At 54.7% G+C, this 25,954-nt stretch overlaps 3 protein-coding genes across 3 annotated transcripts; all 3 read right to left on the reverse strand.

The window, feature by feature from the left end:
• Nucleotides 1–30: 30 nt before the first annotated feature.
• Nucleotides 31–3,933, reverse strand: C5H11orf42 (chromosome 5 C11orf42 homolog). The gene is made up of 3 exons (XM_034426384.3): nucleotides 3,672–3,933; nucleotides 778–1,483; nucleotides 31–217 (listed from the first exon to the last, which is right to left on the reverse strand). Exons 1-3 carry the CDS (start codon nucleotides 3,741–3,743, stop codon nucleotides 84–86), a joined length of 912 nt encoding a protein of 303 aa, XP_034282275.1. The 5' UTR covers nucleotides 3,744–3,933; the 3' UTR covers nucleotides 31–83.
• Nucleotides 3,934–6,726: 2,793 nt separating this feature from the next.
• On the reverse strand, nucleotides 6,727–14,038 carry LOC117670858 (uncharacterized). The gene is given in 4 exon segments (XM_034426344.3): nucleotides 6,727–10,903; nucleotides 12,181–12,428; nucleotides 13,540–13,635; nucleotides 13,637–14,038. Coding segments are annotated over 4 exon segments (3,615 nt in total). The 5' UTR covers nucleotides 13,921–14,038; the 3' UTR covers nucleotides 6,727–7,916.
• Nucleotides 14,039–16,090: 2,052 nt separating this feature from the next.
• On the reverse strand, nucleotides 16,091–17,542 carry LOC117670875 (leukocyte cysteine proteinase inhibitor 1-like). Its single transcript, XM_034426386.2, has 3 exons — nucleotides 17,342–17,542; nucleotides 17,067–17,168; nucleotides 16,091–16,328 (listed from the first exon to the last, which is right to left on the reverse strand). The coding sequence occupies exons 1-3, from the start codon at nucleotides 17,405–17,407 to the stop codon at nucleotides 16,194–16,196; spliced, it is 303 nt and encodes a 100-aa protein (XP_034282277.2). The 5' UTR covers nucleotides 17,408–17,542; the 3' UTR covers nucleotides 16,091–16,193.
• Nucleotides 17,543–25,954: the final 8,412 nt, after the last annotated feature.

Here is a 25,954-nt window from a genome sequence, read left to right on the forward strand (position 1 = left end):
ACCCCACCCAGGTCAGGGTCTGGGCATTGCTACATGCGAAAAAAGGTGATTTATTACTGGGTGGGGAGGAGCTGCCATCCAGGTCACTCTTCCGTGTCGCTCTCGGCGGCCGCGATGCTCTGCAGAAGGGGCAGGGACATGCAGTGCCTCTCGGGGTCGGCCAGGCTGCCACAGGAGAACCCCAGCTTGGGCCGTCGCTGCTTGAAGGGCCATTTCCCTGTGGGGATGCAGAACAAGGAGGGGGGCGGGGTCATGGTAGGAGTTCCCCAGGGAAAAACTGCCCTGAGTTTCCCCCCTCCTGAGAATCCCAAATCCTCTGCCAATCTGAGTCTGGAGGTTATTCTCCCAAGCTTCCTCCTCCTCATTTCTCCTCTTTGTCCTCCCCTCTGCAAACCTCACACTGCCTTCTAGCACTGAAATGTTTGCAAGAAAACGAGATCACCTACAATCCACAATCCTCCTCCTCCTCTACTTCTACTGCTACATGCAGATGGGTGGGGATGGGCATCTCTCCAGGGAAGGCAGGGAGTGAGCCAGGAGGCCTTGCTCTCTGGTGGGGCTAGAAGAGGCCCTTTGGGCTCCAGAGAGACCCCCCCAGTGGGAGGGAAGGGGAGGTGCAGCCCTTTGCCTGGCACCCCAGAGGAGGAGAGCCTGCCGTGAAAGCTGGTTGAAGCCCTCCTTGGTTCTAGGGAAAAACAGGAGCGGGAGAGGGAAGCCCAGTGACTCCATCCCTGCTTTGGGGGAGAAGGCAACGTTTCCCCCCCCCCATTTCCTCACCTGTCATTGTCCGCAGAGGCCTGCCCAGGGCCCTCCATCGCTTGCGCAGGGCAATGCTCTCTCTGGGCAGGGGGGCCTCCAGAGCCCTGGCTGGGGGGGAGGCCTCCAGCATGGCCATCCTCACCCAGGCCGCCCTGGCAGGCAGGCTATGGCCCATGGGCTTCTGGGAGCCCAGCACGCCTTTGTGGCTGAGGGCGAACTTGAGGCAGGAGAAGGCCACGGGGAGGGGCTGCTCCTGGACGAAGTGCCGGTGCTCAGCCTCCTGGGTGACAGCCAGGGAGAGGCTGCCGGCGTAGAAGACCTCGTGCACCACGTAGAGGCTGCTCTGGGAGCGCAGCCAGGGCAGGTCGGGGCGCAGGGCCACCATCCCGGGACGCAGGGCCAAGAAGGCCACCTTCTTATGGACACCGACCATGCAGAGGCGGATGTGGCGCAGGGCCCCATCCACCAGCCGTGTCTCCTCATAGCGGGACTCGCCCCTCACCCGGGCACTGTACTCGCGGGTGCAGTGGGTCAGCTCCCTCGGGGCGGGCCCCCCAGGCAGCAGGCTTTCCAGGGGCCCAATGGGCACCAGGCAGCTCTGCCTGCGCAGGAGGGTCTGCCCCAGTTGTGCTTTCTTGATAAGCACCGTCAGGAGGTCATAGGAGGTGGCATCTTCCAGGAAGGGCACCGGCACCACGGTGGGCCCGAAGCGCTCCTCGATGACCTGTGGGGAGACAGAGGGGGAGGGCGTCACAGGGAGCGTGGCCCTCCCTGCCTTTGGGGAGGAGAAGCGTTGCTCCACCTCTTCCGTGTGCGCGCTGGAAGAGAAGGCCAAGGTACAGGCCCTGGACCCAGATGGGGAGGGAGGGGGCCACAGGTTAGGGGGTGTGAGGGGCAGTGGGAAAGATATCACCGCTCTGTCCATTTCAAGAGAATCTGAAACCTCTCGGGGAGCTGGTGGGCCCCCTCCCCTGTTTTTCAGCAGGAACAGGGATGCTGGGATTCTGCTTCTTCCTCTCTAGCTTGCTGGAGGCAGTTGTGGCCTGTCCTCTGCGGAGTTTTTGAACCTCACGGACTGGCCAAGTGGATTTTCCAACAGATGTTTGGGCTGTTGAGAGCTCCCATGATTTCCCGAGAGAAAGCTCTGTCATCTGCTCCAGCCGGGGCGGCACTTTCCAGATCTTCTCAACCACCTCTAGAAAGATCCCTCTGCATTTTCCTCTCTTGCATCCTTATCCCGGTGCCCTTGCCTGGACGCATGTGCCAGAGGCCGACATACATGCTAGCCTTTCTGTGCCCTTTAGAGAGAGTTTGGCATCCCTGGGACACGCAACTGGACTCTTCTCGTCCTGTATTTACATGCCTGTCTCTGGGAGCCTCCAGCCCTGCCCCACCTCTCAAAGCGCAGCCCCAGACTTGGTTTCCTGCTCTTCTCCAGGCACCCTTCTCCCTCTCTACAGGATTCAGCTCAGAGCCTTCCCGGTTCCCACCATGCCCAACCCTTCTTTGCCAGGTGCTGGGTCACATCCTTTGTAAACCCTCCCCCCCCCGTGTATTTCCAGTCCTCCCACCTTCTGCCAGCCCTTCATCGCCCCTCGCAGGGTCCCCAAGGCATGTTTCTTCCTGGGAGGATCAGCAGGAAAGGGTCTCCGTCTTCTTCAAAGGCCTCCAAGAAGGCTCACATCTCACCTGATAGACCAGTGTTTCTCACCCTTGGAGATGTGTGGACTTCAATTCCCAGAATTCTACAGCCAGCAGGAATTCTGGAAGTCAAAGTCCCCTCTTCTTAACAAACACCTTGATAGGCTGTCTGGGTGATGGGCTACCGGGAGGAGACTCCAGCCCCCCAGCCCCTCTCCTCCCTGCCTGCTTAGTGCCTGTGCAGAATCCTGGTTTTGTCTTCAGAATGGAAAAGAGCCCATCGGCTGCAGGAGCCAAGAGCCGTTCCCTCCCTCGGTCCCCACCTCCTCCTTGGCGGCAGCGGCAGCAGCAGCCATGGGTGCACTTCGGAGCCCTGCCAAGTCTCTCCGGTTTGCTCTTGCAGATCAATTGCTCATGCTACTTGTGGAGAGTCCCTTCTCCAGTAAGGGACCTGTGTGTGTGTGTGTGTGTGTGCACGTGTGTCAGCATCTCTTATCCAATCTGGCTTTAATGGTACAAACACATCTACCCAGTTTTCTTGGCAACAATTCCAGTCTGGAGGCAGCTTCCAATTGTCTTATTCCAGGCAGGATTTGGAATTTTCCCTCTTGGGTGGATCATCGTTCCTCACCTCTGCAGAATCCACCCAGGTTAAGGTTGAGCTATGGGCTACTTCCCGCTGGTCGGGCTTGAAAGTCATCCGCTGTTGATCCGGGCCCCCGACTGGTGATCAGGCAGGAGCAGCAGCCAGATCAGCTTGGCCTGGAGAAATGATCTTCCTGCGGGATCCAATCCGGGTCGGTCACCAGGACCAGAGGTTCAGTCTTCTGAGCTTTTGGACTCATGCTGGAGCCCCTCCTCAGGGAACTCGTCTCTAGCAGAGGCTGAGCTCTGGGCTGTTCCATGCACTTATGTGGTACCTAGTTGTGTGTGGCTTTTTAGATGTTGATTGAAAAGCCACACACAACAGGCACCATGTAAATACCACAGAGAATAGCCCAAAGCACACCCTCTGCTAGAGAGAAGTTCCCTGAGGAGGGGCTCCAGCATGAGCATTATCCTGGGTCACGTAGATTCAGTTTCATGAATGATCTCTTCCTCCCAGGCTGCCCTGGAACTGCCACCTGCAGCTGCTGAGCCCCTACCCATCCAGGCCAAGGGGATGCAGGGGTCCTGCTCTGCCCCAGCTGCTGCTGCTCCTGACTCACATCCAGGCCGGACCCAAAGCCCTCCAGGGCAATCCCTCCAGAGTGCCAGCTCTGCCCTCTCACCTTGTCCCGGATCAGTTCCCAGTTGGCATCGGCCTCGCTGATCTTGAGACTTGGGGTCCCTCCGCTGTCCATCTTGCCTGCTGCAGAGCTGGCCTGTAAGGGGTCTGGGGTGTTTGTGGGGGGTGGGCCATAAGGGAAGCCAGGAGAGACGGGGGGGGGGACCCAGTTGGGGGGCTCCGGAGGAGAGTTTTCCCCCAGGGTCCTGGAGGCAGCAGGGCCAGGGCACCAGCACAGAAGCCCACCTGGCCTGTGAAGTCACAAAGGCTGCTCTGCTTGCATCATCTAGGCGGGAGGGGGAGGGGGAGGAAGCAGCACCCTTCCTCTGCCACGTGGGTGGGTGTGTCTGCGGCCACAAAGTCTGGGAAATGATGCAGAGGGAGAGCCAGCCCTGCAAGGTAGGACGAATGAGAAAACCGACTCCCCAAGACCAGGTGAAACTCTATTGATTGACATCGGCTTCAGTAACAGAATCTCGAATGCCTGACTGCATCAGCCCTTCCCTGCCTCTTGGGGGGAGGGGGGGAAGGTTTCCTTGCAGGGCTGCCACGCTGCGGCAAGCTCACTTGACCTCAAACAAGCATTATTTGACAATCCCCAGGAGGTAGCCGGCCAGTTCATCTCAGCTGGGAGTTCTGATCCCCTTCCTAAATCCCAGCAAATTCAGGGAAGCTCCCCCAGGCTCTCCGGCTCCCTTTCCCCTCCCCTGTCCTGTCCTGTCTGCATGTGTGTGTCTGAAAGAGAGAGAGAGGGGGGGGGAAGGCTGCAATCTGCTCAGCAAGCCTCCAAGATGCGTGTGGATGGTTCTCTTTAGGATGAGGGATCCCCTCTTCCGAATGGCTAGGAAGAAACTTTTGGGAGCAGCCCCTTCTATAGGTATGGAGGTGCCAACCACGAGGCTTTAAATGTGACATCAAGAGCCAACAGAGCATCATTGCTCTGGTGGAGCAGTGGACTAAACTACTGTTAAAATAATATTTAGCTGCCAGCTGCCTGCAATTACTGCGAGTTCAAATCTCACCAGACTCAAGGTTGACTCAGCCTTCCATCTTTCTGAGGTAGGTAAAATGAGGACCGGATTGTGGGGGCAATAAACTGACTTTGTATAAAAAAGAACACTGCTTAGGGGGGCCCAAAAGCCCTACTAAGCAGATATATACAAAAGTATGAAGGCTATTGCTTAAAAGCATTGTAAGCCACCCTGAGTCTCCGGAGAAGGGCGGCATATATAAATCAAACTAATAAATAATAAATAAATTGCCAGTGGCACCTCTGGAAAGTGAGCTGCTACCATCTGGACCAGCTGCCCCTCCAGAATGGTCTTCAAGGGCAGCCCCACCTAGAGTGCTAGTCTAGGCCGGAGAGGAGTAAGGCACTGGTGTGTTTGACCTGGTCAGATTGACCAGCTGAATTGCGCCCATGCATGCCCAGCTGAGCTGCCTATCCTCTCCTCAGGCAGAGGCACTCCCCTGGTCCTTCCTCCCTGGCACACCAGGGGCCGCTCTGTGGTTCTGGCATTCAGCCGTGCCGGGATTAACTGGCGCAGCCGCTGTAGGGCTTGTGGGAGGCCAGCCTGCCCCACTGCTGCAGAAGAGGAGCAGTTGGGCACAGCTGCATTGAGAGCTGGCTGCCTTCCAGCAGGCTGCGTGGGTGGCATAAGGGACGCTGCTGCCACTCTTCTCTGGTTGCACCCACTGGCAGCCTTCAAAGCGCCTGTTGGCAGCCTCAGAGCCCCTCTGCTGACAGGGCTGGCTCTGGAAACGGCTCCCTTGCTTGCCCCCAGATGGCCTGGGCTCCCCCCCCCCCCGACCCTCAGTAACCGTAGCCTGGGAGGCTTTGGCTGAAGGAAGGGCTCCCCACCCTCCTGCCCAAGGCCCAGAAGGAGGGAGGGACCTGGACGCCACCCTGGCAAGGCTGTTCCTTACTCGGCCCTTGAGGATGGCCTGTGTGCTGGCTTTGCCCACCCCTGCGGTGCACGGTTATCCCTGGGCGCCTGTGGAGATTCTCCATCGTGTATGGTTGGCCCGAAGGTGCTTTTCCCAGAGGTGATTTCCTTGGTTTTTCCTGGAAGACGTTTCGCTTCTCATCCACGTTCAGTTCTTCTGAAGCAGCTTCTTGGACGAGAGGTGAAAACAAAGAAAATTGCCTCTGGAAAAAGCACCTCTGGGATCTCCCCGTTTGGTTGCTGAGAGTCGGCAAGGACCGAGGCAGGCTAAGAACTGGCCACATTCAGCCTGCAATCACCAAAATCGCCCCCCGTCCACTGAAGCACGCATCCTGGGGGGCTGAAGCAGTTTAGGGGGTCCCAGGCAAAAGGCAAATGTGGGGTGGGGGAAAGGGGTTCCCCTGGGCGGACTCAGTCCCACTGTGTAAACAGCAGCCGAGCTTCTAGACCCCACAAAGTTGTTTGCTCAACTGTTGTGTAACAAAACAGCGCAAAGCATGGCTTACTCTTCCCTTGCGGCCAAACTTCTCCCTGATAGAATTACAGCACAGGACACCAGGAAGCTTTCAAAGGCAGCACTCGATGTTCTGGCAGGGCATGGACAATTCGGTGGGAGACGGGCCTGCCAGGAAACAGAATTCTACAATCCTAGAGCTGGAAGGGATCTTGGAGATCATCTGGCCTAACCCCATGTGTCAAGTGCTTGATCCATCGTGGCCTTTCCGGCAGAGGACCGTTCGGCCTCAGTCCAGTGGCCTTTGGCAAGGAAGCAGCCAGGCAAAGCTTTCATGGAGCTGCTGGTTGCATTGTCTGACCAGGTTGGCCTGCCTGACCCCTAGCCTGGAGCAGCTTCTTTGCACCTTTCAGCCCCTGGCTGGACCCTGGCCTGGCCCGGGACAGGGCACCTGCTCCCCAGGCTCCCTTAACTGAGCCCCTGGAATGCACTGGCCTTTGCAGCACCTTCCGAAGGCTCCTGGGTGCTCGGTGGGTCTTTGCGTTGGGCGGATGCTGTGTGTGCGCAGAGGGGGCGTGTCTGCCCACCTTCCCCACCCCATTCGGGTTCTCCTTTCCCCCAAGGACCCCCCCCCACAGACAACATGACAGGAACACCAGTCGGCTGAAACCTTTATTGAGGTCTGCTCCTCCACATCTCTGAGTAGTAAAATGGCCCCCTTCCCCGCTGCTCCCCCCCCCACAGCCAGGTCAGCAGGCGGGGTGATCGAGAGCACCCAAGGGCAGGGTCCTCCCTGGCAGTGCTGGTGCCAGGCTCTTCCGAAGACATTCAGGCGCTGTTCTCCCAAAAGGCAAAGTGCGAATAGCACCCAGCCCAAGGAGGGGGCAGGCGGGCCTCCCCCAGAGCAGCAGCTGCCGTGGGGACGTCCTGGTTGTCTTATGAGCCGCCAAGCACGAAGGCTCTGCTGCTGCCACAGAACCAGGCATGGGCATGGACATAGGCAGGTTTAGGCACCCAGCATTTTCTTCCCCTTGGGGCACCCCATAATTTCCACCCAGCAGCGCTCCAAGTGGTCGCCTGGGCTGTGATGGGAGCTGCTTCCCCACATCTGGAGATTGCTTGGGCAGAAAGCATCAGCAGGAGGAGCTTCACCCCCCCCATCCCTTTCAGAACTCCCCCCCCCGGAGGTAGTCAAGTTTAAGGGCCTCGTGGTCAGAGACCCCAGGGACACAGCAGGTCTCTGGCTGGCTGGCTTTCCACCCGCTGGAGAAGGAAAGCATCAGGGGCCTTCCTCACTCCCTCCCTCCCTCTCCTTCCTTCCTTCCTTCCCAGCAGATGTTCAAAGACACTCCGGGCCAGAGTCAGCAGCTGAATTCACACGAGGCCACAGATCAGTGTAAAAGGCCTGGGTGATGTGTGATCCAGCACACTGTGCGAACAACGGCATCATCTTAACCCGTAATGGTGGTTCTTTTGTGCATAGAGGTTGTGTGCACGTAGGCACTGTGTGGTGTGCCAGCTTTATGGTTAGCCTATGTGCAGAAAGCCAGCCAGGGCCAGCTGGGGGTCACTGGCCCCTTTTCCCAGGGGGAGGCTCTCAGCTGCCCAGAGGAAAATGACCCCCACATGGCCATGGAGCAGGGGATGCCTCTGACACCACTGCGGCACTTCTGCCCCCCCTTCTTGGATGGGGCCCCCCTTTCCAAAGCTGGAGCAGGTCTTGGGGTGGGCACCGGAGGTCCTAAAGTGGACCCCCCGCAGCATTCCGAGCCTTGTACGTCAAAGCCCTCCGCACCGAGGACTGCACCTCTTGCCGACCAGCCCCACCGGCCTTGCCTCCCTCTCCAGATCAAAGGGGAGTTTCCTGCTTGTAGTGATAGCCGCAAGTGGGGCCCTCGAACTGCAGCTTGATGGCTGCCTTCCGGTGCAGGTGGGGAGACAGCGTGTCAGTGGAGATCAGACCCCCCCTGGGTTCCTTGCTAGGCTTGTCCTGAGCTGGATATGGCAGAAGGGCTAAGGGGCCTGGCTGGGGCCGATAGGGTGGGGAGTACTGGGGCATCTGTTGTGCCCCAGAGAGTGAGTCCAATGGAACTATTTGGGGGGTGGCAGCAAGGGAGTGAAAAATGGACATTGTGGCTGAAGAGCCACGGGAGGCCTGTGCATCATCGGTGGAGCCCAGCCAGGCCGCAGGAGATTTGCCTCCCCTGCCTTGGGGGACAAGGCTGCTGGCCGAGCTGCTGGGAGAGCCCAGCTGGGGAGAAGCCGGCCCCGGCCAGGCCCCGTAACCTTCCATCAGCCTCAGCACAACCTGCTGGCCCCGCTTGGCTGCCAGCCATCTCGGGGAGCGGCCTGCCTTGTCCCGGACATCAGGGCTGGCCCCGTGCTCCAGCAAAACCCTCACCACATCAGCCCAGCCTTCCTGTGCAGCCACGCCCAGAGCAGTGGCCCCTTGGCTGCAACTGTGGTTGGGCCGTGCCCCCCTCTCCAGCAACAGGTGCGCGATGCTCCCGTGGCCCTGCCAGGCAGCCAGGTGCAAGGCCGAGCGGCATTCCTTGTCGAGGGCATCCACGTCTGCTCCGTAGCTCAGCAGCAGCTGGGTGGCCTCAACCTGCCCCTGCCAGCAGGTGACGTGCAATGCAGTGCGGCCTTGGGCATCCCGCCCCTCCAGCCTAGCCCCATGCTCCAGTAACAATTCGGCCATCTCCACACAGCCCTCCAGCATCAGCAGGTACAGCATGGGCCGACCCTCAGAGTCAGACAAGTTCACCTCTGCCCCCTTGCGCAGAAGCAGTTCAGCGGTGCTGTGGTGTCCGGCCAGCATAGCCAGAGACAAGGCCGAGAGCCCATCGTAACCCTGGTGGTCGATGGGGGAGCGGTGCTCGAGCAGGAGCTGCACAGCATCCATGTGTCCTTCCTGTGCTGCCAGCATTAGTGGGACGTGGCCGTCCCGGTTCGGCTCACCTACACAGGCTCCAGCCTCCAAAAGAGCTGCACATGTCCTGTGGTGGCCCTGCCAAGCTGCCAAGTGCAGTGGGGCCCAGCCCAGCCCATCTGGGTGGTTTTCATCCAAGCCCCGCTTGAGCAGAGCCTGGACAACGGCTTCGCTGCCTTGTCCAGCTGCAACACCCAGAGCAGTCCGGCCTTCACTGTCTAGGATGTCAATGGCTGCCCCCCAAAGCATCAAAGTCTCTACCGCCGCCCGATGGCCCATGGAGGAAGCAGCCAAGAGTGGGGTGCAGCCTCTGGAATCAGCCTGGTCCACTTCTGCCCCTGCTTCCAGCAAGAGCTCCACGACATCCACGTGGCCTTCGTAGGCAGCTACCAGCAAGGGAGTCACATTGTCCCGGTCGGCATGTCCTGGAGAAGCACCGTGATCTAAGAGAAGCTCTACGACTTTGGCACAGCCATGGCTCACTGGAATGCACAAAGCGGCCACAGAAAGGGCCGTCCGCCCATCCATATCAGCGTGGTCGACATGAGCCCCATGGCTCAGCAACAGAGCCACAATCCCTCTGTGCCCCATGTAGGCAGCAGCAATCAGTGGCGTGCGCCCCTCAGAGTCAGCCTGGTTGACATCTGCTCCATGCGCCAACAGAGTGGCCACAATGTCCTCATGGCCACTCCAGGCAGCGGCCCTCAGTGCTGTTCTCCCCTCTGTATCGGCGCAATCAACACTGGCGCCAGCTTGCAGCAGAATGCCAATGGCCTCGCTGTGACCACCCCAGGCAGCCGCACGCAGCGCTGTCCAACCTTTGTGATCCGCACAATCGACCTTGGCGCCGTGGGCCAGCAGGCAAAGCAGGGCCTTTGTGTGTCCTTGGCGAGCAGCCAAGGTCATGGGGGTCTGTCCGTGGTGATCAGGGGCTTCTAGCTGCGCACCGTGAGTCAAGAGCAGCCCCACTACTTCATGGTTGCCACTGTGGGAGGCACTAGCCAGCCACGTGCGCCCGTCCACATCCCGCTGGTTAACGCTGGTGCCGTTTTCTAGTAGCAGCCGCACAGAATCCTCCCGCTCCAAGGCATGGTGTAGGGAGGGGGCTGGCCCTTGCTCCCCCAGGCGAGCGCCTGCCAGCACCAGCAGCTCGAGCACTGCTGGCTCCAAGGGCACCAGCAGTTCTGGCCCTAAGCAGCACTCCACAGGCACCCGGCACCACACCAGCCACAGTGCCAGCTGCCAGGCCTCAAGGTCGAGCTCGGAAGCCAGCAAGTGCCGGGCCAGATCAATCACCTCCTCTGGGCTTAGTTCTGGTGCCCGGCAGAAGGCACTCATGGCAAGCAGGAAGTGCCCTCGGGCTGGGCAACAGTGGTACTTCCATGTACAATGCTTGATGTCACAAAGCCACTCGGCAAAGCTGACGTGGAAGAACATGCAGGTACCCCCTGGGCCCTTCTGAAGGAACCCTGCCAAGGTTGCCAGGTGGTCCTGAAAGCTCTCCTGAACCACCGGATGGCATGTCCAGATGGCAGCATGAAGCTCACGAGGCGTCAGTGGGCGAGGGGCTGCCAGAAGGGCCTCTAGCAGAGGGCGGATCAGGGCAAACTGGTTGTGTGGGAAGAGGTGCTGGCAGAGCCACAGGTACAGTCCAGACAGCGTCCCTGGGATGTGACGGACCTCTTGCGGGGGGACCAACTCTTCCATCACCCTGTCTAATATCTGTTCCAGGTAGAGCAGGCAGCCGTTGCTCTTTAGGTGAAGCTGGGTCAGGGCTCCTGTCATGTCCTGGGTGAAGCGCCGCTGGAGAGCCTCCTCCCGGTCCAGCCGGGCGAGAATGTAATGTTGCACATCACAGATGACAGGTTCCCTCTGGAGGTCATCGAGGCATAGTTGTCGGAATCCTGCAGTGGAAGAAGCTGGATAAGACAATGGCCTGCCCCACACTGGCTCCCTCTCATGTGGGCAGAGGGCCATAGGCCCTAGCAAGCAAACAGTGCCCAGCATCAACATGCCAACCAGTGGTGGGATTCAGCCAGTTCGCATCACTTTGGGAGAACCGGTTGTTAACTTTCTGAGCAGTTTGGTGAACTGGTTGTTGGAAGAAATCATTAGGGCAGAGAACCAGTTGTTAAATTATTTGAATCCCACCATTGATGCCACCCAACTCTTCCCACCCATCTGGCACCTGTTCTCAAGGGAGCGGTTGCCCCCATGTCACAGATAGCTGGTTTGCAAGACGTCCACCTGGCCGAAGCAGCCCTGCCGCTGTTCACTTTTGTTTTGTGGCGGAAGAAGGAAGAAAGTGAACGGTGGTGGCACAGTGGTGCTTTGGGAGGGCAGATGGACCGCGGATGTCCCGGGGCTGCTGCACATGCAGACATGCACATGCTGCAATGCTGCCGTTTGCTTACTTCCTTCTCCCGCCACGAAAGGAAAGCGAACAGTGGCGGGGTTGCTTCAGGAGGTGGCTTTGGCCAGGCGGACGACTGCAGCCAGGTGGGCAGCTTCTGCCTCTCTTGCCCCACTTCTTTGCCAGCGGGAAGCGGCGCCATGGCTGAGCCTCCTTCCCCCGGAGTGCTGGACTCTGCGGGCCGAGTTCTCGGAGTGGCGCTGACGTCAAAGAGAGAAGGTAGGTGGCTGGGTGGGAATCCATTGGACTGCTTCCGAGCCCCAAGCCCCGTGGAGCCGGTACGGGAGGCACGCGGGCCCTGGTGGAAGACGGCCTTTTCTGCAGCATCCCCCTCCCCACTTTGGATCGCCCTGGGGAGAGGGGCTCTACCTTTGCAGAAACGGGGTGGGCGGTTTGTATTGAGGATTGGCAGGGGGGATGTGCGGCCCTCCGGGATGGAGAGCGGGGCAAGAGGTTCTGAGGTTCACTTGGGCAGTCAAGCCAGATGGTGGAGGGAAACTCAAAGCGTTGGGGGCTTCAGAAGGGCAGAATGTGCAACTCCTGGCTCTAACAGTGAGTGATGTCAAGTTGGTCATGCCTACCCAGTCACATGACCACAAGATACACCCACCAAAGGCCACGCCCACAGAACCGGTAGTGAAAATTTGTAGATTTCACCACTGTTTCTATGGAAAGCTGGAAGCTGGTGCCCGGAAGGTGGCCCAGGACAGCTGCAGCAGCTCTGTGGCAAGAGCCTCTCCCCTCCCCCACCCCAAGGGCCCTGCTCACCAGGAAAGAGGCGCAGCACTCCCTGGCTGTGAGAGCGGGCGCTGCAGACCAGGAGCAGCCAGGGGGGCAGCAGCCGCAGGTGGCTTCCCAGAAGTTGGGCAATGGACTTGCTGGGCCCCGGGGTGGGGTCCCTTTCCTCCTCCTCCTCCTCCTCCTGGCGGTCTCTCTTGGCTGCATCCAAGGCATCCACCACGATCAGCAGAGGCTTTGTGGGGGGTGGCAGGTCCAGCAGGGGCAGCAGCACCGCTCTGGGAGAGAAGGGAAACCATTGACAAGGGGGGAAGGGGAGCCCCCAGAGTTCTGCAACTGGGGCAGAACTCTGGGGGCCTAGGCGAGGCACTCCTCACAGCTGCAGGTTAGATTATATTTTGTCCATAAATTTAAAGCTATCTTTGATGAAAGGAAACAGCATTTGGACAGAGTCAACAAAGACAGGAAGCTTAAAAGCAACACGTGAATCAAAAGGCAATTTAAAGCAAAGAGCGACTGGATAAAAGTTAAAGCATCCATCATTTATTGTGAGCACCGACTGCCATGCCTCAATCTGCCTTCTGACAAAGCCCTCCTGCCAGCAGACCCCCTGTAGAACTGGGGGTCCGGAGCGGGGCCCCTGCATCAGGCCCCACAGGGGAGGCTAGTTCTGCAGCCCCTGGCAGCTTCCTTAAAGGGGCGGGCCGCCTTCACTGCTACGGCCACAAAGACCCAGCCTGCCTCTTCCAGCATCCAGGGCCCTGCTTTGGCCACTGGCCCAGGGGCCCCTTTCACCACACCTGGGCAGAGTGCAGGGCAGAGGCCGACCTAAGCAGACAGGAAATGCGCATCCGGCCCAGGAATGGAGTGGAAACGGCCGCAGGAAGTGGGCCTGCAATCGTCTCCACTCCTCCAGGAAACCCAGCACCCGCATGGATCAGGCTGGGGTCTTTCAACACTGGCAGCACAACAACACCCCGCCCCCAGCCAAGGTTTTCAGCCAAGCTATGCCACGCTGGGTCAGGAGGGGTCAGGATGAACCTCATTGCCTGAAACTGCCCCCCCCCCAGCCATCCCCACAATTCCCAGACTGCAAGGAGGGCAACCGAGGAAGAGTCTGGAATCCCAGGCAGCCAAACTCTCTGCAGGGCCGCAGATGCTCTACAAGGCACCCCATCAGATCGGAGGGAGCGGGGGGGGGGGAGATGGGACACCCGGCCTCCGCCCCAATGTCCCCGAGAAGGCCGGCCAGGACCCGGCGGGGAGCGGGCTGCAACCGGACCTCGCTTCCTCGGGCATCTCATCTCTCGGGGAAGGGCAGCGCAGGGGCTGCGGGGCTGTCGAAGGCGGCAAGCCCGTGCTGGGGCAGGGGAGCCGGGGGCCGCTTACCTGCGGAAGACCTCGTCCGGATCTTTGCAGGCGGCCGCCTCCAGCGTCTGGGGGGCGCCGGCCCGACGGAGGCGCTGGCGGTAGCCGGGCAGCAGCGACCTGCCGTACCAACCGCAGCAGGAAGCCGCGCGGGGTGCAGGTGGCGTCGGCGTCGTGCGCCTGGCAGAAGTGCCACGCCAGGGCGGAGTCGGCCAGCCCCACCCGGAGGCCCGGCGCGGAGGTGGGCCACAGCGCCTCGGTGCACAGCGCCGTCTTGCCGCTGCCGGGGCCGCCGGTGACAAGCACCCCGCCGCCCCCCTCCAGGCTCAGCGCCAGCCGGCCCAGCGCCCACTCGCGCCCATAGAAGGGCTTGCCCCGCAGGAGGCTCCCGGCGGGCTCCATGCGGCTGCAGCGGGCGGGGCTCCGCGCGACCCCCGGGGAAGCAGCTCCGACCCCGACCCGGCGCGGCTCAGGGAGGCGGCCAGGTGGGGCCGCAGCGGGCGCGCCGAGCGAGCGGCAGCGGATGCTGATTCATCCGCCCAGCCCCCGAGCGGACCGGCCTCCCGGCGGGCCAGGAACCCCCTCCTGCCCGGAGGCCGCGCGGGAGTCTTGGGGAGGGCGGCCTTCCCTCCCCCGGCAGCGACCGGGAGCCCGGCGCCCCGCCCCGCCCCACGCCGGCAGCCGGACGGGCAGGGCGCGTCTCCCCCGGCTGGCACCACGTGGCGGCGCTCGGGAAGCCGGCGGGTGGGAGAAGCCGCTCAGCCCGGGCATCTGCGGGAAGGCGGCGGAGGAGCCCAGGGCTGCCCCATCGCCAGGAGGCCGGAGCTCGGTGCTGGGGGGGCGGAGGGGGCGACGCCCCGTGCCCAGCCCGGCTCAACTGCGCGGCGGCGGCCGGACTGAGGTCCCTGAGGCCGGAGATTTGTAGCGCACGAGTCCCGCCTCGGCTTCCTCGCGTGGCGGCGCTCCGGACCGCGGGCCGCCGAAGGAGAGGCGGCCGCTTCTTGGGAGTCAGGCCGGAGGGTCTGCAAAGGGGAGCAAGGCGGCCGGCGAGGACTGACCGCGGCAGGACTTCAGGAAGCCCCCCGTGCTTCTGGGCCTTTGCTGGGAAAGAAGCCAAGCGGGTTCCTGGGTTGTGATTGTGGCCATGCGTCGCCCCTCGGCTCCCCCCATGATCAGGGGGTCATTGTGGATCAGTAGAGCCCCCCTAAAGAGGCGGATCCCCTCTGTTGAATCTCTCCCATGTGGGACAAAGCCACCGGCCCCCAACCGCCTTTTCAGGCTGACCGCGCTGCAGCCCCCCGCCCACTCCTCCTAGGCTCATGTCTGCAGCCTGCCCAGCGCAGTCCTTGCCCCCCCCCCCCCCCGGGAAGGCCAGTAGGGATGGCCGTCTCAGAAAGTCTCGGCTGGTGGTGCTTAGTAGCCCAAAGACCCCCCCCCCCACCGCACCAGAGTGAACGCAGCGGTCATTCTGTGTAGAGGAGGAGGGGGCTCTGTCTCCCAAAGCTTCCCTCGGACCCTCCTTTATAGGAACCGGGCGGAGGGTTGAGTGCCATTGCCCAGTTAGAACCTGATGAAAGGGCGGAGAACTCTGGCTGCTTTTTGACCTGTGGGCAGCATGGCTGGCTTAGGAATTCTGGGAGTTGAAGTCCATGGGTCATAAAAGGGCCATAGTTCCCCACCCCTGTTATAAAGGGTTATTTTAGCCCCTCTTCGCAATTTTTAGTTCTTAATCAGCAGCTGGTCGCTTTCAAAGATGCATTCATAGTTCCTGAAAGTAACTTGTAAGCCACAATTTCCCCCTTCCCACTATCTAACTTTCATTTTCTGTCTGCCTTGTCCCAACAGGATGAGGTTAGATGTTCCGCAAGCCTAAAGACAGCTTTTAAAATCTGGATGTAGCAGGCGGAAGTCTTTGGGGTGGCTCGTCTCGGCCCTGAGGCTCCCTTCCTTCCTCCTGCAGAGGCTCTGCACCCACCCGAGAGGCTGGTGCCCCTCTTGGGTCTCTGGAGCTTCTGCTTCAGGGAAAGGCCAGGGGGAGGGTCTCGGGGTTGCTGACCTGCTCATACCCAGTCCCCCCGCCTCCCCCCCGGTTTTTCAGGGCGTGGAGAATCTGTGCTGAATCAGCAGAAGAGAGTTTCTAACTACAGATAGTCTTCGACTTATGACCACAATTGAGCCCAACACTTCTATTGTTGAGACCGTTGTTAAGTAAATTTTGCCCCATTTTATGACTTTTCCTGCCACCATCGTTAAGTGAATCACTGCAGCTGTTAAGTTAGTAACACGGTTATTAAGTGAATCTGGCTTCCCCATTGACTTTGTTTGATAGGGGGTGGCAAAAGGGGATCATGTGACTCAAGGACACTGCAACCGTCATAAATATGAGTCAGTTGCCAAGCATCTGGATTTTGGTCATATGACCGTGGGGATCCTGCAACAGTTGTAAGTGTGAAAAAATGCTCCTAAGTCCCTTTTTTCAGTGCCGTTGTAACTTTGAATGGTCGCTAATGAACTGTCATAAGCTGAGAACGCTTAATTCCAGCCAGCTCAGTCTGTACCAAAAGTCCATGAGCATTTTTGGACAAATGTGTTTATTCCGTTCAGAAGCTCCCATGGCTCAGTGCACGCCTCGCTTCTTCCACGGCTTCCCTCCAAGCGGAGATGGACGGCTGTGCCTAGAAGTAGGTGATGGGGTCATCCTTGGTCTTGTCCAGCTGGAAGCTGGAGAGTTCAACCAGTCCGCCTTGAACTGGCAGCGCCTGGAAGATCCTCAGATGGACGTAATCCTTCTCTTTGTCACCACATCGCATCTGTGGGGGGGGGGGAAGCAGCAGGACATGGACATCAGGCGCATGGCCCCTTCATCAGGACAAGGGCCAAGGACCCAACAGCCACGTCCCCAAAGGCAGGGTGACGGGGTGACTACAGCTACTTCTTGGGAGGGTTCCAGGAACGAATTCTGGGTCAGACTAAGCAGCCACAGATCAGGCCATCTTCTCCAGCCTGATGCCTCCAAAGAGTGAAGACCCCTCAAATCCTTTCCAGTGCTGGCTGAAGACCCCACTGGCTCCCGAGGTTCAGACAGGTCTTTCCTAGCCCAGCTGGTAGAGTTGGGTCAGGGACCTAGTAGCCGATTTGGCTAAAACCCAAAGCAGAAGACCTTCCTCTTCTAATATTAAAGAGCCCTTCCAAGCCAGAAGCTTTTGTGAAGAGTGGCTGCGGGGGACGGAGGGGGGGGGGAGAGAATGGTTTGGAGGAAGGTCATTGGCTCCAGCAGGTCCAGGAGGCCCTCAAGGGAAGATCTGAGTTGGCACTGAACCCCCCAGTGACTCAGTGGGGTGGGTTGGCAGAAGAGGTTAAAGAAAACAAGCAGGCATTGAAGTTAAGCAAGGTGGGCAGATGCAGGTGCCACAGCAACAACTGGGGGAGGGGTCTTTGGAGGGCAGCCTCTGTGAAGCGGAGAGAAGAACCTCACAGATGGCCGGTAAGGGGCTGATTCCCCCCTCCCCCACTTGGGATTGGGTGCATCCTGTGGTTCAGCCACTGACCTTGATAAAGTAATTCATGCCAGCGACCACCTGGGCACAGTACAAAATGGCCTTGTAGGTGGCAAACCTCTTGTTCGCCGCCGCCTCCAGCTTGTTCTTCACCTGGTGACAGAAGGGACCTGGTCAAGGCAATCAGGCCGCAAGAGGGAGAGATGCCAGGACACAGCTCCTTGCTGGCCTGGCCAGACGATGGGGACTTCTGGGGCATCTCTTGGCAAAGCAGGGAAGGGAACTTGACAAAGTCCTTGGGATGGGTTATTGGCTGGATGACCTACCTGCTGAGCAATGCCTTGGATTTCAGGGGTGGCTGGTTCTGGAGGAGAAAGTCCCCCAATGTTCATGGTGCTCAAGTTCTTGGGGAAGCAGCTGGCAGCCTGGGTGGGTATCCGACTGAGGAGCCTCTGGGGGCAGCCCAGATCTTGGTCTTTTATGGCTAGTCCAGGGAGCTGCCTGCTGTGATCATGTGTCCTGCTGCTGCCGTCACGTGAGGCCATCCATGCATCTGGCCAGAGCAGTTCCATGGCCCTGCCCTCCTGGCTGACAGAAGGAGGAGAACCAGCCCAAGCCTGTCGGGGCCCTTTCGCAACAGGGATGGGTGGGGCTGGGCGCCAGAGAGTGAGTCAGTGCCCGCTAGAGCAGAGGTTGACAGGAAAGCAGCTGATCTCTGGTGGGGTTGGGCTCCTGGAACCTCACCTGGCGCCTCTTCCATCTGCCACGGCCAAACCCTCCCTCCCTCCTGGTTCATCCTCAACTGGAGCAAATGCTAGGCTTCTCCCGCATCTCTTTCGGCTCCAGGCCACACACATATCCCGTGGCAGCTGATAGAAGCCTTTGGTGGCATCTTACACCTCTCTGAGCTTAGATGTTTTCTTGCAGACATTTCATGACCCAACTAGGGAACACCATCAATGCTAGAAGGGAGGAGGCTTGCAGAGTGAAGGAGAAGGAAGAGGACTGTGGGGTCCTTGGTTGTTTCTGAGTTTGATTGTTTCCTTGCAGATGTTTTATAACCCAACTAGGTAACTTCATCAGTGCTAGAAGGGAGGGATTTGCTCTCATTTTATAAACAAGTGTGGGTGGGAATGGTCTTGGAGGTTCCTTGAGTAAACTGTTGTTTACTGTTAGCTTGTTTGTCTGAGTTAGTAGTTCCTTGATTGGTGTGTTGTTTGCTTATTGATTGTTGGTCTAGTACTAATCTTGGTATTAAAAAGACGGTGGTCTTTTTGCTTCCTTTTTTTTGGCTTTTTTGATTGTCTCTTTTGAATGACATGTAGATGTTGTATATCTCTATGTGCCTGTTGATGGCTGATGTGTCTAAATGCCAAGCTTCGAGGAATTCTCTAGTGTTTCTGGACTTGGCTTAGTCTAGGATGCTCAGTTTCCCAGTTGAAGCTATGTTCAGTCTGTCCATATGACCAAAACTCCTCCTTACCAGCAATCAACACTATTGGCCTTAAGCACGGGATTAATGTCCAAACGGCTGGCAGGTCAGGGCCTGGAGGAGGAAAGAGGTTGGGTCTGTGCTGGGCCATTGAGTTTTTCCATGGAAGACTGAGGACACAGCAGAGGGGCGAGGCTGTGATCAGCCACGCAAGAAGGGGAAGTGGTGGAAAGCACCTCGGTGGTAGCACGTACGTAGCTTGCTCTAAACGGTTCCAGATCCTCCTGGATGTTCCAGTGGCAGAAACTGAGATGAGGAGGGAGAGAAGAAGCTGAATAAAGCCCAAGCTGAAAATGAGGGAAAGAGAGTTGAGAGGGACAAAATTAAGGAACTTCTTTCTTTTGTGTTTCTGTTTTTCGGTTTTGTAATATTTTGTAAATATTACTTACGCTTGTATATGTCATTAGATCACTTTGCTTTATTGGCAAAAGCACATAAATCTGCAGAATAAGCTCCCTCGTGTATGGAAGTGCTGGCAGTGGGTATGTCTGGGTCTGCCTCTCCTGCCCCACACCTGTGTTCAGAGAGCAGGGTGTGTGTGTCCTCCTGAGGGCCCCTAGTTCTGAGCTGGCTGGGCGGGTCATTCAAGGCAGCTTCTGCAGTGACAGTTGTCTGAGTCTTCATGGCTCATGCAAACCTTATTGCCTTCTTTGATGAAGTGACTAAATTAGTGGAATTCTGTGGACATAGCAAACGTAGACTTCAGTGAAGCCTTTGACAAAGTAGACCACGACTTCTTACTTTTTGGTAAGCTAGGAAAATGTGGGAAGACACCACCACCATCACCAGATGGGTTCATAACTGACTTATGAACAGAGTGGAGTCCTCAATGGAGCAACATCTACATGGAGGGAAGTCAGTAATGGGGCACTTCAAGGGTCTGTTTTGGGCCCAGTGCTCTTCAAATCTTCATAAATGATTTAGATGAGGGAATGGGAGGGGAATTTATCAAATTTGCAGATGACACCAAGCCGGTAGGAATAGCCAAAATTCCAGAAGACAGGCTCAAAATGCAGAAGGATCTTGACAGACTTGAACACTGGGCTTTATCCAACAAAGTATAATTCAGTGGTGAAAATAGTAAAGTTTTACACCTAGGCAAGAAAAATCAAATGCAAAGATATAGAGTAGGTGGTACCTGGCTCAATAGTTTCCTGACTTCCAGTGGGCCTGGAAGGCCCATTTTTTGCCCTCCCCAGGCTCCAGAGGCTTTCTTGGAGCCTGGGGAGGGCAAAAATGCCCTCCCAGAGCCTCTGAGCGAGCCCTGTACTTACCTGCCATCCAAAATGGACCGCATGGAGACTCCTGGGAGGGGAGGGGCAGCTGAAAATGAGCTGGCCAGCACACGCATGCGTGCTGGAGCTGAGCTAGCTGCAGATATGGCTCAGTGTGCCACCTGTGGCATGTGTGCCATAGGTTTGCCATCATGGGTATAGGCACTTATGTATTGCTCCATAGTAGAGCACTCTTTGAGTGGTTTACAAATGCAGCCTGCTGCCTCCAACAACCTAGGCCCTCATTTTACCCAGTTTGGAAAGATGGAAGGTTGAGTTAACCTTGAGCTGTTCAGGATCAAACTTCTGGCAATGGGCAGAGCCTGCAATATTGCATTTTAACCACTGCGCCACCATGCAACCATAGCTCCATAACTTCTGGAGGCAAACCATTTGGCTTGCCTCTACAGGAGACGTTGTGGAGGTTTTCAAGAAAAGACTGGACAGCCATTTGTCCAGAATGATATAGGCTCTCCTGCTTGAGGAGAGGGTTGAACTAGAAGACCTCCAAGGTCCCTTCCAAATCTCTTATTCTGTTACGGCTGGGGTCCTGCAACTTCTCTGCAGTGAGGGGTTTCTCTTCATTTAGTCTTTTATTTCTGGGAAGAGGGGGGGGATGCACCATTTTACCTCCTCCCTTGCTGTGTTACATGGGCTGCTGCCTGCCTTTCTCTAGCAGTGCTGCTACTAAGAGGCTGGGGGCCTCTTTCTGCCGACGGCTCCTCCAGCTTTGCTGGGTGTCCCTTTCCCTCCTTCAGCCTGACTGGCAACCTTGGGCAGCAGGAGGATGGGGCAAACTCAGAAAAGAGTTCTCCTGCGCACCTGTCACAGCAGGCCCAGTCTGCCAGTTGTAATACCCACCGACACCAGCCTAGCCCAGCCCCAGCCTGCCCCACCCATGTGGGAACTGGGGCAAAGGGGGAGGATGGCCCAGCATGGCCCAGCCCTTGAGCCAAGGAAGCGACTGAAGGAAGAAGTAGGAGGAGGGCAGGTGGAGACAGCCAGCATGCTGCAACCAAGAGGTGGCTCCCCACTCGAGAGTTTTTCCATGGGCCTCAAGACAAGGGGAGAGTTAGACCTTCTAATTCAGGAGTGTGAACACAATGCAGGTGGCATCCCTGAAACTTGGGGTGCTCAGACCATCCCAGACACATGTCAAAACTTGCTTTGAAAAACTGCAGTGATGGAGCCTCGTTACTCCAGGAGGCAGGAGGTCCCACTCACAGGATGTCCTTCCTTACTCCAAATTTGGATTCTTCTTCATAAGATGTTCAACCATTCTTCCTATCCAAGCCTTGGGAGCCCTACAGAGTAAATTTTCTTTCCTTCAGCATTGCTGGCTGGGGAATTCTGGAAGTTGAAGTCCACAAGTCTTAAAGTTGCCAAGGTTGGACATCCCTGCTTTCGGTTCATCACCCCCAATTCTTTTAACCATTCCTTCTGGGACTGAGTCTCCAAGCCCTCTGCCATCTTTGTCACGTCTTCCTGTACTGCATACTCAGCACCCATTTTCTACCCTGGTGAGCAGAATTGGACACGGTAGTCCAGATGTGGCCTGAGCCAGTGCAGTATAGAGTGGAGCTATCATTCCCTGTGAGCTTGGTACCACATTGATGCAGCCCAGTCTATGGTCTATCAAGACACCCAGATCCTTCGTGCCAGTACTACTTTTTAAAAATAGTAATTAAAAAAATGGGACTTCCGGTCTGGAGCCGCGGCGCCACAGTCGGGGAATTAGCGGGCTCTAACGAGCCTGTGAAAACCCAGACTGACAAACCGCTGCCCGACCGGTCTTCGGACTGATCCCCATCTTGTAGGGATGGGGTGTGTGTGAAGAGGAGCGCCTCGGAGGGCCAAGAGGAACAGGCAAGTTCCTCGGAGGCCAGAGGGAATCCTCAAAGTCGGCGGCGGGGGTAGGCAGCCATGGCGGCTGCCACAAAGCCGCGGCAGACCGGGACACAAGATCGTGCAGGAGGAAGAAGAAAGAACGAGCATTTCAAAGCTGGGTGAGTGACACCAACCCAGGCAAATAAAGGGATTACTTGGAATATTTTTTTTAAAATAAGACCCCAACCTTTAAACAGCGGCTACTGATCCGTGGGGCTTGAAGACTTAAAAGAAAGGGGGGAAAAGAATGGAGACCCAAGACAAACTTTGCATTAATTAATTTGGCTTAGAAGAATTTGTTTCTAATAATTTGGAAAATTGGACTTTTTTTTCCTGTTCTCTTTGGAGTGGATTGAAGAAGTATTTTTTGGGGAATTTAAACCTGTGAAAGTTAACGAAGTTAATGAAGATTGACAGACAGATGGCTACAAAATTGCCATGAAGTTTGCGGTGACTAAGCAGGAAAGTGGATTGAAGAGATTTTACTTTCTGGTTGGAAAAGAAATATCCTAAATGGCTTTCTACTTTGGATTATTATGATTACTTTGGAATTAACATTAGACTAATAGACTTTGGAAATTTCTATCCTGTTCTGTGTGATTTTAAGAAGAAAGATCTTGGACCTTTTCTATAATGGAAACTTACAGACTTAACAAAAAGAAGGTGTGGCGCACGAACAAAGACAGGAAGTGGAGACATCATGCTTGGAGCAGATATTTATAAGAGCATCAAAGTGATATATAGAACTTTTAATTTGAATAGATGAACTTTGAAGTGGAATATGTGGACAGACAGGAAAAAGAAGAAACAAAATAGATTTAAATCTAAACTAAATGTAGTTTAGTTTAAATCTAACTAAATGTAACTAAATTGTAATGTAATGCTTAAAAGCCTAAAGGAATAAAAGGTTTTTTTTTTTCTTTTGGATTAAACAGGAAGGTTTTTGGAATAATAAAGAAAAAATAATAAATGGCAATTAAAATAGGGATTTATATATTAAGTGGTTAAAAATTACTATGAGAAGTGTATACTAATGTGAGATAATTTTAAGAAAACTTATTATTTGATGTAATATGTCTTAACTATATTCTGCAAACAAAGTTAGACTGTTGACTATGATTGATTAATATATTACTGAATGAAACTATGAAATACACAGATGATAGAGATAAACTGTGATCTAATTTAACAAGTATGGGAAATGATTATTATGAAACATAATGAGAATTAATTTTGATGAATAGAGATATAGAGATTAAATAGATAATTATGATGTAAGGGAAAACTAAAATAATGAGGTGAAGGATACTAACTAGATAAGAGTTAGAGACTCAGAGGAAGTAAGTGGGAAAATAAATAAAATGCTGGAAATCAGCCAAACAATGGCAGGAGAGTTGGAGGAGACTATGCTGGAAATCAGCCAAACAGAATATGCTGGAAATCAGCCAAACAATGGAAGGAGCTCTGGAGGAGATTATGCTAGAAACTAGCCAAATAAAATATGCTGGAAGTCAGCCAATAATGTTGGGAGATTGGGAGGAAATAATATTGGGAATAATCTCAAAAGAGTTGATAATTTGGAGAAGAATAAGCAATATGTTCTTGTGATAAAACTGTGTAATATGTGGGATATTAAATTGGAAAGTTCAAGATATTTTGATTTGATAAGGGTCAAATAAGATGTTGATAAAATTGTGTTTTATAAATTTCAACAAAATGGAGTTGTATTGAAATTGAAATAGATAATTTTGGTGATAAAATTGTAAGGTATATAATTAAAATAAGAGACTAGAATATTGTTAATAACTATTTGGACATTGATGAGATATAGATACAGAGATAATGAGCTAAAATTTAATTCGAAGTTAAAATTGTATTGATATATTAGATTTGTCTAGATGAAAGTGTTAGAATTATATGTTTAAATTTGTTTTTTGTTTTTTTTCGCTGTTTTAAATTTTTTAAAGATGTAATGGAAAAGTGGAATAGAGCGTGTTAAAAGAATGTAAGCATGTTAACCATCTATGACCGGATTGAAACTCTGTTCTTGAAAGTTATATTTTATGTTTATGTTTGGGAAAAAATAAGAAAAATATTTACAAAAAAAAATAGTAATTAAAAAAAGTAGTGCTGGCAAGAAGGATCTGGGTCTCCTTTGAGACTTCTTGGGACACAGAAATTGACTCCAGGATCATCCAGACCAGCTAAGTGCAGGGGCAGCTGTGTATTAGACTGCTCCAACACAACATCTGCACTTCCACAAATCTGAAAGTCTGCAGAGCTTTTTTCTCTCCTAGTCCTGGATTCTGCACTGAAGGTGTGTTAAAACGCCTGGAGAAATCTCACAGGAACACGCTCTGCTCCATCCTCGGCATCTTTTGGCAAGACCGTGCCAACAGTCTGGAGGTCTTGGATCACGCGGAGTGTACTGTCATTGAGTGTCTGGTTATCAGAGGGCAGATAAGATGATGGGAGAGGTTATCAGAATGGACAATTCCGCCTTGCCAGTTGCTCCATAGTCTGGGAGTCTGGGAAGAGCTGAAGGTTGGCCACGTAAGCGGACAAGGACGTTGGGAAAGAAACCCCACCGCTGTGACCTTCAGCCAAGTGAGGCAGAAGATGTGGCTGCTGACAGAAGCTGCTGGTGAGCCCTATGGATCCCCCCACCCCCCAGTGTTGGCCGAGGGGACCCATTGCGGATCCTGCCAGCTAAGGGATTTCAGCTGGCAGGATCCAGGAGATGAGCCTTGTCTGTCGTGACTCCCCGCCCCCCTCCTGACGTTTCCTAAGAGCTGCCTCTGCCAGATGCCTTGGGGACCTAATGGGGGAGGTTTACCTAGAGATGGTTTACCTAATCCCCACCCCCACCCTCCTCCTGCATGTCCAGCTCCTTCCTTTGCCATCTTGTGTTAACACTTTTATTACTCTATGATTTTATCTGTTGTGTTCAATGATAGCTTTCATGTTTTTTGAAATGTTTTTATGTTTTTATGCTGTAAACTGCCCAGAATAGTTGGATAAGAGATCAGTGGAAAATAAATTTCATGAATGAATGAATGAATGAATGAATGAATGAATGAATGAATGAATGAATAAGCAAGCAAGCCTCCATGGCTTTGAGGACAGTCTCCTCCAAAAACAAAGAAAACTGTGAATGGTGTCATGCAGCAAGACCCCGGGTTACAGCAACAGTGAGCTTCCGGTACTCCTACCGAGGCAGACTCGGTGCTCTGGGCAAAGCCGCTTCCGTGTCCATTGATGGACTGCCCAACAGCCTCTCTTCTTTGGAGCCAGCTACTTATTATTTATTTATTTATTTATTTATTTATTTATTTATTTATTTATTTATTTATTTATTTAGTTAGTTAGTTAGTTAGTTAGTTAGTTTGTTTGTTTGTTTGTCAAGCAGTTAGTATGAGAAAGCAAGTATAAGTGTGAACAGGTATAAGTATATACATATTAAATGAGTACGAATAAATGGGAACAGTAGGACAGGGATGGTAGGCACGCTGGTGCACTTATGCACGCCCCCTTTATGGTCCTCTTAGGAATGGAGTGAGGTCCATGGTGGACAGTTTAAGGTTAAAGTTTTGGGGGTTTGAGGATGTAACGAGTCAAGTAGTGAGTTCCAGACATTGACCACTTTGTTGCTATAAATTGTATTTTCTGCAATCGAGTTTGGAGCAGTTAACTTTGAGTTTGTATCTATTGTTTGTCCGTTGAGGTTGAAGTTGAAGTAGTCATTGGCAGGTAGGATGTTGTAGCAAAAAATTTGGTGTACTAAGTTTAGGTCAGACCATAGGCGGCATAGTTCTAGGTTGTCCAGGTCCAAAATTTCAAGCCTGGTGGCATAAGGTATTCTATTGCGAGCAGAGGAGTGGAATACTTTTCTCGTAAATACCTCTGGACTCACTCAATTGTATTAATGTCTGTTATATAGTGTGGATTCCAGGCAGATGAGCTGCATTCAAGAATTGGTCTGGTAAAGTTTTTGTATGCTGTGGTTTGCAGTACAATGTTACCGGAGAAGAAGCTTTGCAAAATTAGATTAACAACTCTTAATGCCTTTTTGGCAATGCGGTTGTTTGGCGGTTATTATTAAAGAAGGTCTTGGTCCGAGGGAGACCACTGTGCCTCAGACTACCGGATGTGAGTCCCTCTTCGTGAGATGGGGTCATGGGGTTCAGATGGGCTTGCTGCTTGCGTACCTGGCTCCCGCCGCGTGGCAGCAGCCCTGCCTGAGCTACTCGACATGATAGCCACGGTGGCAGTTGATACACCCAGGC

This window comes from Pantherophis guttatus, chromosome 5 (assembly GCF_059756535.1).
Source record: "Pantherophis guttatus breed Tessera chromosome 5, ASM5975653v1, whole genome shotgun sequence".
NCBI classification, from domain to species: Eukaryota; Metazoa; Chordata; class Lepidosauria; order Squamata; family Colubridae; genus Pantherophis; species Pantherophis guttatus.